This window comes from Gossypium hirsutum, chromosome A09, assembly GCF_007990345.1.
Source record: "Gossypium hirsutum isolate 1008001.06 chromosome A09, Gossypium_hirsutum_v2.1, whole genome shotgun sequence".
In the NCBI taxonomy this organism is placed as follows: domain Eukaryota; kingdom Viridiplantae; phylum Streptophyta; class Magnoliopsida; order Malvales; family Malvaceae; genus Gossypium; species Gossypium hirsutum.
Genome location: NC_053432.1, coordinates 65257770 through 65274792, shown reverse-complemented (window position 1 = coordinate 65274792; position 17023 = coordinate 65257770). Strand labels below are relative to the sequence as shown.

Here is a 17023-nt window from a genome sequence, read left to right as displayed (position 1 = left end):
ATGTCATTTTGTCACCTTAACAAACACTTGACTTATATTTATGTATATAAAGCCAACCATTATCATAATACAACATCATTTATAATCATTTTTCAAAATAACAAACATAACATCCTAGGTACATGCCACTTACCAAAAAGAAATGTACTTCACCACAATGAGTTCGAGATCGGCCTTGGATGCTGATTCAACGTTCGAACTTTAACCTAACCTGCGCATAGAAAATAAATCGTACGCTAAGTATAAACTTAGTAGTATTTCTATAATCCGAATACTTTAAATAAATAACATTGTATAAAATATACACTTTAATCATAGATAAACATTAACTAATCAATAAATCTATTCATCTATTATTGCTTTCATTTCTCATCAATTGCTTTCTCACTTTGATTCACATATCAATTGGGAATAACAATACTCTTTTCATGAACTCTTAGTCCATGTATCGCTATTGTACAATCCAAATTAATATCCAATTTCAAATTCACATTCATTGTCATTCAATATCAATCTTATTACCAATTTATTTATTTACCCCTATTAACAAGACTCGACTTTGGCTGATACACGGATCCAACTAAAACACACCAGTATGGCACCCAATGCCTCATTGGATAATTTGAAGTAATAAGCTGACACTCAGTGTCTCATCGGCCTTGCCGAAGTAAGTTGGCACCCGATACCTCATTGAATTTATCCAAAGTAATAATATGACACCCAGTGTCTCATCGACTCGTTGTCGAAGTATCCCTGAACACTTCCAATCCTATGGCATGCCAAAAATATATGATTCAGCCCGATACAGTTAATAGGGTTTCCAAATCATTTTTCGATTTCCAATCAATACATATTTCAATTCAAATAATCACATAGATTGATAATTCAATTCAACTTAATTCAATTCAATTTTCATATTTCAATACAATCAATACCCAATATCCACATTCACATTAATCACAAATTCACTTACATTCAATTCAATATCAACAATACCAATACTCACCTTAGTTTCACTTACCATGTATATTAAATAATAAATACAATAAATAATTATTAGATTCGGATTATAGAAATACAAACAGTAATTTCCGAGCTAATCCTCATTGACTTTGTCTTTTCCTTTACTAGCCGAGGTCTTCGGCTCAACGTTTGCTACGAATTAAAATAATTGAAAATCATCAATACAACACAATTTAACATTGAATATTTCAATTTATACACAACTTTTACCTAAATTCCAATTTAGTCCTTTCAAAACTAACTCTTTTTCTTATAAAACTAATTCCATATATCAATTCAATTTCCACTTCAATCTAATTTCAACTCCTTAATTTTCACCAAAAAACCCTAATTTCAAAATTCTCTCAATTTAGCCCCTATTACTCAAAACTTATAATTTAATTTACAATTCAATCCATATTTCTATTCTAACTTAAAATTCTATCAATTTAATCTCTAATTCTTCAATTTATTCAACATGAACAACTTCTAAACATTTACTAACTTTTAAAATTTCAACATAAATCAAGAAATATTTTGTCCTAGATTCCAAAAACTAAAAAATTACAAGAAAATGAGCTAAATTAACTTACCACTTAAGCTTGGAACCTTAAAAACCCTAATTTTCCTTTTCTTTTTCTTTCCCTTTTTCTTTCCTCTGTTTTGTTTCACTTCTCTGTTCTACTCTTTCTTTATTTTCTTTATTTTATTTGTTTTATTCATTTAATTATAATAGTAATATAATATAATAATAATAAAATATTATTTTCTTAAATAATAAGTAAATATATATGTATTACAAATATATGTATGTATTTATTACACATATATTTTATAATTACCATACACTTGTATATATTTTTTACTATTCATGTTTACATGTGGTTTATTTACTAATTTAGTCCCTTCACTTTTTCTTTAATCTATAATTAAATTTTTACCCTTTATTCAATTTAGTTCTTATACATAATTAATCTTAATTCAAGTTAATTCACCTAACCAAAACCTAATTAACCACACAACTAACCTCATAAATATTTTTAATAAATATTTACGAGTCTATTTTACGAAAACAGAGACCCAAAAATACACTTTTTAATTACCCGACTATCAGGTTATTACATATCTCATGTATTCATAACCTTACATTATGTAGGCAAGGATGAGAGTGCAGGATAGAAGAAAAATTGTTCCACCTTGGGTGGTCTTTTCTCAGCGCCAGAAGTGAGTTATATTTATGTCTCATTCTTCAGATTAACTAAACGAGGTAAATTATTATTTTCGGTTAAGTCAAATCTCAGATGCAAATTATTTTATATCTTTCATCTATACGATGGCATAGCCAGCATCAGAGTAAAAAAAAGCAAGTATTGAGCCAACTCTTTACAGGTTAGTGTTTACTCCTGCCACGGTTGCTCCACTACTTTCAGGTTAGTGTTTTTATTTTTTCATTTTACAACATTATTTGCTTTCTGTATGTTGAGTAACTTTTCTCCTACATAGTTTGATGATGTTGCACATATTGTCCAACCTCCGTAGGTGTTTCCATCGTGTGAAAATAGATGAAAAACAAAAGCAAAAGCAGGGTGCCGAACAGAGAAGAGAAAGGAATAAAAATTTTGGACTAATTATAAAGAGAACCCTAGTTAGTTTTAGCCAAAAGTTGTAATGGATTTCACTTGAGATCTATCATCAAATCACACATGAATACATAATGTTCATAATTGTCTCTGAAAAATAAAATAAAAAATATTTGTAATGCCATGCATACGTAGTATTGATTAATTGTGATAATAAGAAGCAGGGATCATCTTAGCTATTTACCATGCAAGGGAAGAATAGTACTATATAGTAGGTAGGATGACAATAATATTATTGAATAACAAATAATGCTAAAAACCAAAGAAGCGCCTACAAGCTTCATTGATCTTGTTTCCCATATTATCAGACTCCTTTGTTGAATGGGCCACCATGATTGTATTTTCATCGTCTGCAACTGGAACTGTGTCATATTGATGATCTATTCTGCAATAAACAACATCGTTGGCTGCAGAAGCTGATGAGGCTATCTTTGAAAAGGCTCTCTTCATGGCCTTCCCAATCCCTGATGATGATGATGATGATGATGATGATGAACGTTGTTTCTCATCCTCCAAATCAGCTCTCATTGAAAATGTTTTCTCAATCACTTCGCCATCGGAACATGCTGATGATGATAAATGTCCCAAAGGGTTTTGCCTCAATACAACCCTGATAAGCTCTTCATCTTTATCTTCATGACCTTGATGAAGAAATGAATCATGGAGATTACCTAGATCAGTGTTTATGGTATTAACACTGATCTGGATCCCCTGTTTTAAGTCTTGGAATTTGTAGCTTGGGACGGACATGGGTGTTTTGAGGAGGAAATATGAAAACAATAGTCTTTCATCTGAGGCCTTTATGTATAGAAGAATATGTTGTAATTAAAGCCTTGCAACTGACCCCATGCGGTTTGATGAAAGAAAAACTCATCATGAAAAACACTGCAATTAACTGATATTGAAATGCATTCATGAATCATAACTTCTGTATAGACAATGACCTGCTTCTGCAAGGATATGGAAAACATGTTTCTACAGTTCATTCAACATCTCAATGGCTTTGTAACTAGATTTCTCCAGAAAACAAGCAATATCCCAGCAAATTGGCTTTGTAACTAGAAGCTTTGAAGAAAAAAAAATACATTACATGATATCCATGTACAAATAGGAAAGTGTAAGCCTTAGGTACTAACAATAACATACCAGCAAAAGGCAATATGTTCATCAGCGGGCTACCCCTTGAAGACAAGGCTAGAATTTAAACTTGCAGAGCATAAAAAAAATGCTAAACATCCTATTTCATCAAATCCTTCAGAGCTTGTGGTGAAACACTACATACAACCAAAATCATTTTTGAAACCAACATATGAACAATTTATAGTGTGGTTCCTTCCACAATTTTTTCTTTGATGAGGTGTCAGCCAAATTTGGATTCAGGCAGATCCTACAAAATACAAGTTAATACCTAACAAAAAAATGCTAAGAGTAACTTCACATGTCCATGTTATGATCATTATCGTTGTCACCATCGTAATATTCATCATCACGCTGGATTTGCTTGTCTTGGGTGTGCTCTGTAAAGAAAAATGCAAAGGAGGTGTATTAGATGCAGAAAGAAAAAGATTTCACCAGAAATCAAATGGCAACAAGTGTGCTTGAAGGCACAGCATGATGCCACAGCTCTAGGCTACACGTTATTTACTTACGATCCATGCGCTCATCAGGATTATGCTCATCTTCATCAAAATCAGGAATATAAAAATCAGGTGGAACCTGCAACACAGATAATAGCCATTAGACCACCGATATTTTGACAAGTAGTCTGGCTTGTCCAGATTCAGATTTAATTGGAAACTAGTTGTTTGCTATTCACCTCCTGCATCTGTACACCTGGAGCATGTTGGATGCTACGAAGGTTTTCCAGCACTTGCATCTTGATCGTACTAAGATATGACTTGCTATTCAAATTCTCCTGCATAATCAACCGAAACACGAAAGCTTATGAGGGTTCTGTCTTCTTTAACATCATTGTGGCACGATACTAACTATATCGAGACCATATCAGCCGCCAATCAATTGACGAAATAAGTCCTTGAATGAACTTCAATTGTGCAAAATAACGTACTATGTGCCCATTTGGAATATTCAACAAGCAATCTGGTGCAAAATATTTGATATACTCATTTTCTGGGATTTCTGCACAAGTCAAACTTTTAAGTAAGTTTCTCAATCTTCCAACCAGTGGAACATGTTAACAGCAGCTGTCTATCGAAAACATACCCACACACAGTGAAGAACGAACCAAAGACCTTTAAAATCTATCAACCAGCTTATTTCAATATCAAGCAGATATACAGATGCAGCAATCAACATAACATTCACATAACGAAAAACATCCTAGGATATCAGCAGAGGTAATCAATGAGTTTAACATATATGTTTAGATACTTTAAAAAAATAATTTAGCTAACCCAATTCTAACGACAAGTTGAATGGGAAAAATACCAATTTCATGATAGCATGTCAAGAAAATAAGTGAGGATAGTCTTAGCATACCATTAGGAAGTTCTGTATCTAAAAGAACTCCTGTTTCAACAGTCCAGCAACGTGCAACATTTTCTTTAGTATATCCTCCGCCTCCGGTAACCTGTAGGACAAACGATTCCTCTCTTTACTTTAAATACAAATTATTTACAGCAGTTAAAAGGTAGTCAAACAAACAACATACCAGTAAAGGTAGGTTGAATTTCTTCACAATTTTAACACATTCAGCATGTCCTGCAAATAACATCAACAGCTCCAACATTCATCAACAATTTAAGGGGGAAAAACAGTCCTTACTTTACAAGTCAATTTGAGTACCATCAATTGAGAGATTGAAACAGCCCAAGCGATCCCCAGCAAGAGAATCTGCTCCACATTGAAGAACTATTGCACCTGGTTGATACATTTCAACAACCTTGGAAATAATCTACAAAAAGTTTGTATTTGCACATAATGGTTTAAATGATACAGCGGTATAGAAAAAGCAATTACCTTTCTATTATATGTTTTTATTTCGAGTACTTACTATCTTAAACAATCTAGTGAAGCTAGTGTCATCAATTCCATCTTTGAGTGGGACATTTATGGCGTAATACTTTCCTTCTCTTTCTCCTATGTCCTTCAATACAACTTGTATCAGTAGTTCATTCCAATATCAATTTGGTGTAATACTAGCATTTCTTGATAAAAACTATCCAGAGAAAAAGATGTTAGAAGTGATGTAGATAATAAATTTCTTGATTATACAAAATTGAAATCAAATAGGTAAAATAACAGGAAGGACGCAACTACACTAGTTCTCTTTCTCCAATAAATAAGTTTAACTTGAAAAGTTTATATGCTAGGCAATGTTCTCCCCTAAATTCAAAAAGAAAAAGCATGAAAGAAAGACTAGCACCATCAACAAGTATAGCTCCTAAATAAGAGCATATGTAAAACAATATCATGGGTAATTTGCTTCTTGAGACATTGTACTTAGAAAAAGCTGTAATTTAAAAGCTTCAATAAGCAACAAACCGGTTTATGAAGACTAATAATGCCAGAGTGCCGCATCCTATTAGCAGGGGATATATATAATGCATTGAGAACAGTTAAAACACTTAAAAAGTGAAAAACTTAAAACAAGAATCAGAGTTGGAAAAATCAACATACTCAGCTGTTAAACAATTTAGTCAAAGCAACTATAAGATGAAGCTTGTGAACAAATATATTAACAATAAAATTTACCAGTGACACCAAAAAAAAAAAAAAAACAAGTTACCTACTGTTACTGCTAAAACATTTAACAGCAATAAAAAGCAAAGAATTGAGAATAACCTTCACATCACCAGTTCCAGGAAAGAACATATCGCCAAACTTGTGAAAACTAACAGTCATCACCCTGTCATAATAGAATTTCAACAAGTTGATTAGAGACTGCATTTATCAACCTTAATTTTTAAAAGTGCAACATTTGAAATGGCATTTCAGAGATGCATGAAGACGCTAAGCCTCTTACTGGTATCATAAAATAAGCAAAGCTGATCTAATTTTAAACCTTACAAATGGTTATATGAACATAACCCCCCCCCCAAGTGGATAATTCTTCTAACAGTAAATCACCCAAAAAGCAGCATTTTTGCCTCCTTTTCTGAGCTTCAAACTTTTGAAATGATGTCTAATCCAGCTCCTATGCTAAATTCACAATCCAATAACAAAAGCAAACTACCTGTCAGTGAAATAAAAGGCTTCTTCAACCCCATCACCATGATGTACATCGATATCAATATACAAAACACGGGCATGATACTTCAGAAGCTCCAAGATTCCCAAAACCAAGTCATTGATGTAACAAAAGCCAGATGCCTCACACTTCTTGGCATGATGTAAACCACCAGCCCAATTTATTGCAATATCACATAACTGATTGTTTAATCTTCTTGCAGCATCTGCCAGCCATGACAATCAATTACAACTGAAAATGCACAAATCAAATTAAGAGAAACAGCCCACCATATCAGAATTTACCTATTGTCCCACCAGCATAAATTTGACAAAATTCAAACAAGTTTTCAAACACAGGGCAGTCTTCTCCAAGATTGTCTGGGAAGAAGAAAATAGAAAAAGATGGAAATCAAACTCCAAACCCATATACATCAGAAAAAGCATAACCTAATCCTTTCTCCATATGATATTTGCATGTTCATTGGAACGGGTAAAATGCAGATGACAATTTTGATAGAGAATTTCTAAGAGGGGAAAGAATAAGAAAATAGAGGAGGGAGATGAAAGTTAAAATTTTGAACCCTGTTCATACATGTCTTAACCATCAAATACGTGCCTTCTTTTAACATGACTAACTACTGCCTAAAACTGCTAACTAACTCATACTTTGGACTATTGCTAACATGTCCTTATACATTATTTGGCCTGAAATATTATTGAAACCAGATAATATAACCAAGTCAAACTACAGCATATAAGCATGAAAAAAGCAAACAGCTCTGTCAAATGGAGAGAACTGAAATGAGAAATGAAACCATATCACTGCCAGAAACAGTACATGATCGCTATCACTTGCACCAATACTATGTTCTTAAAACTTCTGTAACCATCAATATTGAACAAGGCAGTCCATAGAACTTCTTTTCAAAACTTAGACTAGATCAAGCATTAAACTAACTATACAATTAGTTACAGTGTATCAACTTGAATCTAGGCTTAACCCATTAGTTTAACAATTAGAGAGAATTAATAAGAATAAACTAGTTCGATAGCACAATATATAATATTAATTCGAGAAAGGAAAAAGAAAATGTTACACATACATCTGGCCAATTCATTCGAGAACAAATGCTGCGTATCTGGCGTAATTCGATGCAAAAACTCGACATAATCAGCTGAATGGAACTGAGCGAGTTCAACGGGGTAAGCCTTGTGGGGACGCTACATTTACCATTCACCAAAGGGAACAAATCGTCAGAAAAAGAAGAGAAAGAAATTTAGGCCAGTAAAATTAGAAAAAGTTAGGAGTACTTGAGAAACTGACATAAATTTCCATCTTTTTATGGAGGTCATAGGCAAGGACCAAATGGTGAGTCATACAAAGCCGGTGAGGTTTCATTGGATGATTAGGTCCAAAGTATACGCTCCCTACATCTCCTGCCAAACAACCGAAAAATAGTTAAATTTGGAAGAAAAAAAATTTGTTGGGGGGGGGGGAGACCAAAGTTAGGGTTTTCAAAGATTTAGGGAAAACAAGGAGATTATAAATAAAGATTTTAAATTGAAATAAACAAATTAAAAGCAAAAGAGATAGAGAAAAATAAAAAAGGGGGTTATAAATTGTGAAAATGAGAGGAGAGGAAGAAGAGTGAAGAAGAAGAAGATGATACCGTCGTAAAAGTAGGATATTTTTTCCTTGGAACGCATTTTGGCAACTAATGAGAAAAGAAAAGGAAGAGCGGAAGAGAGGAAAACTGGAAGTCTTTGGCTACAAAGAGTCCGCCATTGTTAAAGCTCCTGAGGAGAGTTGCAGAGATAGAGAGGGAGAGAAGAGGAGAAATAATTGCGTGCCTCTCAGGTGTACTACATAATGTATCGGATGCAAGACGCTCGCGTAAACGATGACGTTAATCTCACATTTAATAACATTACCCTGTTTTTAGTATTAGAGTCGTTTGGACCAGAGGTTTTCATGCCTGGGCCAAGCCATGATCCAGTTTTAAAAAGTTTTTCTGGTTTAGATTGGGTTTGGTCTTGTTTATTTAAAAAATAATAGAATATCCCAATATTATATTTTATATATTAGGATTAAACTTAGATAAATATATGTTTAAACTATTTAATTTAAATTTACACAAACTTGAGGTCAAATAATCTTTATTTAAATTCGGTATGGATTGAGGAGTAGAACAAATAATTCTTTTTTAATATTTTTTTATTTATTAAATTATTCTAAATTGGATAGAAAATTAATATTAGTTAACTTTGCTGACATAATATATATATGAATTGTCGCATTAATAATTAATTAATTTTTTAAATTAAAAATTATAAAAAATATTATAATAATATAATAATATTTTTAAAATCTAAATTAAATGTAAGTAATATGTTATTGAATGAAATATATATATATATACACACAACAATGTTAATTAAATAATTAAGGAAAATAGAATATAGTGATGGATGAATTTTGGATAGCTTGCGGACAAAACGACTTTAAACCAACATTCTTTTCCCATCCAAGAACATACACATAAATTCTTGTAAGAATGTTTGAATCATTATTCTTATAAACACCCATTAACAGTCCATTCAATTTTAAAAATATCGATATATTTTTAGCAATATTATTGGGATTTTTACACTTAAGGATTAAACCATTTGTAATTCAGATATTGTATATAGAAATACATACATAAGGATTAAACTATAATTGATTTTGAAATTTAAAAAAAACAAAAAAAAACATAGAAACAATCTTGTGTTAAAAAAGCTTACTTTTTTTTTTTTGTCATTGCGTTTCTTTTAAATGAAGATGCTCTTTCCATTCAGCCTTAAAGTATAAATTATTGTGCTTATTTTTCTTTGTTGGAAATTTTGAAAGGTTATTGGATTCAATTGTGAATAAGTTTAATACACAGGTAGTAACTATTAAAAGTTTAATCCACACCACAACAAATTTATACCTCAATTCCCATTGAGTAAGTTGTTGATTTTAATATTTTTTCTATTAACTCACTCAATTTTTGAATTTTTTTTTAACTTTTTACTCACATAAATTGGCTCGATTTATTAAACCTATGAAGAAGCTTATTTACTTGAAACCTTGATGGTTCGGTAAAAACAATCTAGCCAAACTAGAGTTACCAAAATAAATAGGGTAAATCATGAAGGAATAAGATTATATAGAGTTTAAATTTCTTAGAACTCTCAATTGTAAATAAGCTCCAATCTTGACCATCAATATAACTCAATTTGTATTGTTGATTTGGGGGACTCAATTATAAATAGAGGTTTCTCCATTCATTTGTATTAATCTCATTATATTAAGTTATTAGTGAGTTAAGTATATGTAATAGCCAATTTTGGCCCAAACCAATAAAACCAAAATAAACCCACCAAATAATTTAAAAGTCCAAATTTCAAGTCCTTTTACAACATGTGTAGCCCAAAATTAAAACCAGACCCATTACACATCAATTAACCCAAACCCACTACCCAAATTTTAGCCCAAAACAGCCCAAACAAACTAAACCCTAGCCCTTTGCAAAGAAGAGAAAACAGCAGCAGCCCTAGCCCCCAAGCATGCTGCTGCCGAACTGTTGGCCTCCCCTCGGCTACCACGCCTCTGTCATGGCCGTTTCACACGCCTCTGAGGGCCGTCTGACACCTGCAACAAATTAAATGCCACAAAAGCAGCAAAAAAAAAAGCAGAAACGACAAAGGAAATAGAAATAGAGAGTCGTTTGAATCGGCTTTTAAAAGGCCAAAATACACCTTTGTAATTTTTTTTACAGACACTCACAAAAACAAGATTAATCAAAAGGAATAGAAATTTCGAAAGTGAATATTTTGTTTGCGTTTCAATTCCGATCTTTGTATTTTATTTTGTTTTTTATTTCTTTATTTATGAGACAATAATAAAAGGAAAAAATAATAAAAAAGGTACCTCTGATTTACTATTTGGGGTGTGCTCCGGCATTCCTCTCGCCGATCCAAAGGTCGCCGAACCCCTGGGGTCTGGCCATTGGTTGCGACAGAGAGAAAGGAGCCGAAGGGCCCCTCCTTTCTTGCGGCGCTGCAGTTCGGGGAGGCTCGGTCCTCGAACCCGTTTAAAAGAAGGTCGAAAGAGCCCGCCTCGCACAATATCGGTCGCCGTTCGTGGCGTGGGCGTGGAGGACCGCTGAGGAATCCATGGTCGGCCATGGAGGAGGCTAAAGGGGGGAGAGAACTTTTAATTTTTTTAAAGGGGAAACATGACTGCTGAGTAGGGTTTTCTTTTTAAAAAATTTTTGCTTTTGTATTAGTTGCAAAACGGCGCCGTTTAGGGCCTATCTCAGTGGCCCTAAAACGACGCCGTATAGGGCTACCCGGATTCGACCCAACCCGCATAGGCCAGGATCCGCGAGTTTTGCATCCATTGGGATTTTTGTGCGGCGAGTCCCTCCACTTTTCGCTTCGTTTAATTCACACCTTTTCCTTTTTAAAATTTTGCCCGAAAATTTGTGTTTTACTACATTTAAGTCCTGCATTGAAATGCTGCGCATAGGGGGTCGGGGGTAATTGCCCAGTTAACCTCCACTCTTCGGCGCGTGTTTCATTCCGGTCCCTGATACTTTTCTATTATTATAATTTATACCTTTTCTTTTACTTTGATTTTAATTTAATCATTTCCCCCTTTTATTTCAAATTGTTTATTATATTTTGTTATATGTCCTATTTACAATTTATTTAGATGTTATATTTTATTCAGCTTCAAACTTTATATGATACTTGTAAATTTGTCATTTGTTTTTTTTTTAAACTGTTTTATTGTTGTTTATTCCAAGTTTTACATATCAATCTTTTTAAATATCTACGTATGTTATTTGTTTTATTTTTACGTTCATAAACTGTTTGTTTTTTTTACACATTTCTTTATTTTGTATGTCTTCCACATGATATTTTTAAATTATTTTTATTGATCAATTATGAATACTTTATACCATTTTATCTTATGTAAAAAATATTATTCATAAACATTACTATAAATTGTTACAATTTATTTTAAAATACTAAATAGCTTTAAATAAATAATACACATGTCTTTCAAAATTCTATTTATTCATTTTAAACATTCTATTTATTATTCATTATATGTTTTATTATCCATTTTACACTTTTATGTACATATATGTGTATTATTTGTTCTAAAATTTATATATATATCATCCTTTTTTAAATTGTTTTATGCATCATTGATTTTAGAAAAAATTCATTTTTTTACTTTATTTATTTTTAAACTTATTCATTATCATTTTAAATAGCTTTTATGCTTTATTTATTTTGATTCGCTTTATACTGTTTTTTTATTTGTTATCTATGTTTTTATTATTCCTCGATTGCTAATGTTAGTGTGTAAATAATGTACGTTGAATCATTATTGTCATTGTATCTACCATAATATGTTCGCTTGTATTTTCACATTATCGTCGTACATTTGCGTGATGCTATTCATGTATTATCGTCCACATGCATTATTATATCGTATTTCATATCATTGCTTCATGAATTAGACTCCAATACATTTATCCAATAAATCGCTTTATTTTAACCTAAACAAATAACATACGTCGTTCAAATGTCGTATTCGCTACAATTCAAAAACAAAATTTCAAAATAAGGTAATGTTTTGCGTTTTGGAATATCGAAGAATTGTGCCTTAACTTACAGGGTTTCGGTTCTCTCTTTGTGTAACGACCCGAATTTTACCGTTACCGAAAAAGTATATTTTTGGGTCTCCATTTTTGAAAAACGGATTCGTAAATATTTATTAAAAATATTTACGAAGTAAAATGAGTGGTTAATTAGAGTTTAATTAAGTGAATTTAATTTAATTAAGAGTAATTAAGAAAAAGGACTAAATTGAATAAAGGATGAAAGTTAAATTGTAGATTAAAAGAAACTGAAGAGGACCAAAATGGCAATTATGCCATTTGTCCTAAGTGAGGCTGCATAAACATAAAAATCTGAGATTTTTATATGTTAAAATATATATTAAATTATTATTATTAAAAGTAAAGTAAATAAAAAGGAAATAAAGGAAATAAACAAAAGAATAAAAAGAAGGAAGGAAACAGAATAGCAGGAAACGAAACAGAGAAGAAACAGGGGAGAAAGAAAGAAAGAAAAGAAAAAGGAAAAATAAGGTTTTAAAGGTTCCAAGTTAATTTGTCAATGTGGTACCGGAAATCTCGGCTAAGAAAGGACAAGACAAAGTCAACGGGAGTTAGCTCGAAAATTACGGTTTGTATTTCTATAATCCAAACTTAGTTATTATTTGTTATATTTATATACATATTGCAATTGTTAGTGTTAGAATTATGATGTTTTACAATTGGAATGGATTGATTTTGGTATGCGATAAATTTATTGAATTTATATTGATTGAAATTATTTGATTGAATTTATATTGATTGAATTATAAAATATACATGATTTATGTAGAAATTTGAATATTGAATGAATGTTATATTGAAAATATATTGATTGGAAATATGAGGAAATTGATATGAATATATGAGATTGTGATATTTGAATATTTGATATTGAAAAGTGAATTGAATTGTATTGAATTATGAATTAATGTGAATAATTGAAATATATTGTTGAATTGAATGAAATTGTATGAATTGTGAAAATGGGTGAATATATGTGATTATCAGAATGGTATATTGATGAAAGAATTATTAAATTGAGAAAGTGAATGAAATACCCTATTAACTAGTCGGGCTGAGTCGGATATAATTGGCATGCCATAGGATCTGGAAGTGTACGGGATTTGCCGGCTTTATCGATCAGGCACTTTATGTGTCGTATTTCAGGCACCTCGTGTGTCGTATCAGGCACCTCGTGTGTCGTTTTAGGCACTTTATATATCGTATACTGATCAGGTACTATGTATTGTTTTGGCACAATGTGCCGTACTGGTGTGTTTGGGTTGGAATCCGTGTATCCGTTAAAGTCCGGGTTTGTTAATAGGGGTAAATAAGTGAAAGATAAATCGAATAAATTTGATTGATCAAACTATTGAAATGAAACGAGAAATTGAATTGAGAATTAAAAATTTAGATATGAAATTGAAAATATGAACCAAAGGTTCATGAAATGATTGGAGTTCGAATTGATGATATATGATGCCACTTAGAGCTGATCATGGGCTGGGCGGCCCAGCCCGGCCCGAAGGCCCGCCCGAAAAATGGGAGGGTGTGGGTAAAAATATAGGCCCGAAAAATGGGCTTGGGCAAAAAAACGAGGCCCATTTAGAAAACGGGCCGGGCCTCGGGTAAGAGTTTTTTGGCCCGGGCCCGGCCCGAATTATATATATTTATTTTATTTTTAATTATTTTAAATTTTTAATATAACTATTTTTTATTATATTATTAATTTGTGTATTGTTTTAAGAATTGTTTTAGTATTATTTTTATTTGTTTTAATATTTGTTTTTATGATTTTAAATATATTTGATTTATTATATTTTTAAATTTTTTTATTTAATGAAATAAAAAAATTAATATGGGTCGGGCCGGGCTCGGGCTTAGTAATTTTATTTCGGGTCGGGCTTGGGCAAAATTTTAGGCCCATATTTCGGGCCGGGCCGGGCCCGGGCCTAGTAGACGGGCCTAAAAATTTGTATGGGCCCGACCGAACCCGACCCGGCTCGGCCCATGATCACCTCTAATGCCACTTGATGAATTGAAATGTGATTTGAGATATATGAATCGTATGTATATACTGAAAGCTATCAGGGATAGTAAGTTGATACGATATAAATGAAATTGACTGTTATTGAAATGAATTAAAATGGAATATGATTGATAAGTATATAGTTGAATTAGTTTAATGATATTGAATTGTGAGTAAATTAAGGAAAGCTATACCGAATAGTAAGTGAAAGAACGGAGTAAATAGTAATGGATTTATTTAAGAATTGAACAATTATGTTATTGTGTTTATTATATGAACTGTATAAAATTTATATGGTAAGTAGTTGAAATTTATCTATGAATAAATAATTGAATAATTGTAATTATTATTATGATCTTAAGTATTTGTTATATTATTAATTGTTCGGATTATAGAAATACCACTGAGTATACCATACTCAGCGTACAGTTTGTTTCCGTGCGCAGGTTAAGTAAAGATAGTACGTTGAATCAGCATCCCAAGACGATCCCGAATTCATTAAGGTAAAGTATGTTGAGTATTGATAATGGCAAGTACCTAGGACGTTTTATGAGAGTCATTTAGGTTATAGAAGTATTGATGAAATGAGTAAATTATGGTTGGCAACGGTATGTAGTATGAATTTTGAAATTTACTAAGAATTCGTAGTGATTCTAAATTAGTCCCGAATTGAATTTACTGTTCATATTGGACCGCGAGGGCCCATTAAAGGGATGACATCTTAAAACTAGAATGTGTGTGAATATTTATTTTAATTAATGACCGGAACTGGACTGTACTGACTGGTAATGTCTCGTAACCCTGTTCTGGTGACGGTATAGGGTTAGGGGACGTTACACTTTGATTCTAAAATAGCTAAATATCCTTTTGATTTTTAAAATACACGGAATTTCAATTAAAATTAAAGACGACCTTGTGCTCGGAAGTTCATAGTATTGCGTCCTAACTTACGAGATTTGATACTCCGATATCTCGAGATAAGGAAATCTTTAACAATCATTTTGAGCTAATTCAAGAATTTTAAAATAGATGTTAACGAAAAAGGATCGTATTTCAAATCCATTCCCGATTTTCAATTTTCGACATTAAGACACCAACTAGTCAATTCGGTACCAATTTTTGGGCGTGTTGATGGTGCTAATCCTTCCTCCCACGTAACCAACTCCCGAACTTGTTCTCTTGAATTTCGTAGGCCAAAATGCCGTTTTAGTAAAGTAAAATTGTTTTATTAAAACGAAGGTGATCCGATCACACCAAATAAAGATCTGTGGCGACTCCCGTTTTAGTTTTCGTTTTCAAAAAAAGTCAATGCCCGTTTTCAAAAAAATGGTCTCGATAGTATATATTGAGAGCATTTACTCAAATAATTGGTGTGCATTGCTTCTTGTGGCTTTTTAGCTTTCTTGTTGATCATTTTGCTTTAAATTGCTCCTACTATATTGTTTTGGTGCCTTAAGGAATTTTTGTGAGAATTCTTAATTTCAAGACTAAAGTTCTAAATTCGTAACAATTACACTATATATAATACCTGTGCATTTTTTCATTTTCAAATTTAAAGGGTAAAAGTTAAGCTACAAGGAATGTTTATAACAAAAATTCCTCGAGTAATATTGAATGTGTAATTCTATCAATAGAACTGAAAGAGAAACTCAGGAAATGGAAATTTAAGAAAACTACGAAGCAACAAATGAAAAGAGAAAGAATGATCAGCATTTTCTTGATTCCAAGAAAACCAAGGTTTTCAACTTACAATTGCTTATTTATAAAGCTCACTTAGCATCATCATTCTTTGATTATATTTTTTATGTGCATTTATAGATGTGTTATATATATTGTGCCTATGTTTTTGAAGGTTTATAAAGATGATTTATTTTCTAATTTTGTATGACTAAAAGAGGGAAAATTACTAAGGAGTATACATAAAACCGTAGTGAACTTGATTAGAAAGGATTGTTTGAAACTGTGATTTCACGTTATCTTTATTCCTTTCCAATAGGAGGATAACAAGTCAGATTTTTCCTCATGGTTTTTAGTATTTTTAGTTGGATTTGAATTTTCTAAGGGGAAAAAGCTGAAAATAAAAAAAAAATCTTATTTGTTATTCTCCAATTGAAAAAGGATAGGGATGGTATGAAATCACAGTTTCATACAATCCTTTCTCGAACTCGATTTCCTTTCATCATGTTCTCTTCATTGGCTTTTATAAAACACACCCAGTTATCACATATAATATATTTGTTAAAGAATAATTGATGATATTAGCATAAATTAGCTATGTAGGTGGGCTTAGCTAACAAGAGGCAAAAAAGGACACAAATCTTGTACCTTCAGAACCAAAGATGAAGATGGAAAGTTAGATAAGTGAAATCTTTTACCTTCAACAGCTATTGATCTATAGAATGGAAATGGTGAAACGTTATTCTTCTCAAAAAAAGGTCATCTTAAGTTGTATATGATCC

The 17023-nt window shown here is 32.0% G+C and overlaps 1 protein-coding gene across 3 annotated transcripts; it reads right to left on the bottom strand.

The window, feature by feature from the left end:
- Positions 1-3708: 3708 nt before the first annotated feature.
- LOC107894746 (histone deacetylase 9) lies at positions 3709-8746 on the bottom strand. 3 transcript variants are annotated; one of them, XM_041076434.1, is made up of 14 exons: positions 8504-8746; positions 8158-8270; positions 7937-8054; positions 7137-7211; positions 6838-7057; positions 6447-6510; positions 5656-5748; positions 5448-5556; positions 5314-5363; positions 5142-5232; positions 4711-4781; positions 4459-4557; positions 4288-4358; positions 3709-4159 (listed from the first exon to the last, which is right to left on the bottom strand). In XM_041076434.1, exons 1-14 carry the CDS (start codon positions 8538-8540, stop codon positions 4129-4131), a joined length of 1242 nt encoding a protein of 413 aa, XP_040932368.1. In that variant the 5' UTR covers positions 8541-8746; the 3' UTR covers positions 3709-4128. The 3 variants fall into 3 exon arrangements, with proteins under 3 accessions (XP_040932368.1, XP_040932367.1, XP_040932369.1); XM_041076433.1 differs by having other exon boundaries at positions 4292-4358; XM_041076435.1 differs by lacking the exons at positions 7137-7211; positions 8158-8270; positions 8504-8746 and having other exon boundaries at positions 4292-4358; positions 6838-7083; positions 7937-8060.
- Positions 8747-17023: the final 8277 nt, after the last annotated feature.

Coding starts and splice junctions, on each gene's coding strand:
- LOC107894746 (XM_041076433.1), bottom strand. CDS start 8,540: ATGCGTTCCAAGGAAAAAATATCCTACTTTTACGACG. Junction 8,271..8,503: donor AATATCCTACTTTTACGACG/GTATCATCTTCT, acceptor GTTGTTTGGCAG/GAGATGTAGGGAGCGTATAC. Junction 5,233..5,313: donor AATTCAACCTACCTTTACTG/GTATGTTGTTTG, acceptor TTTGTCCTACAG/GTTACCGGAGGCGGAGGATA.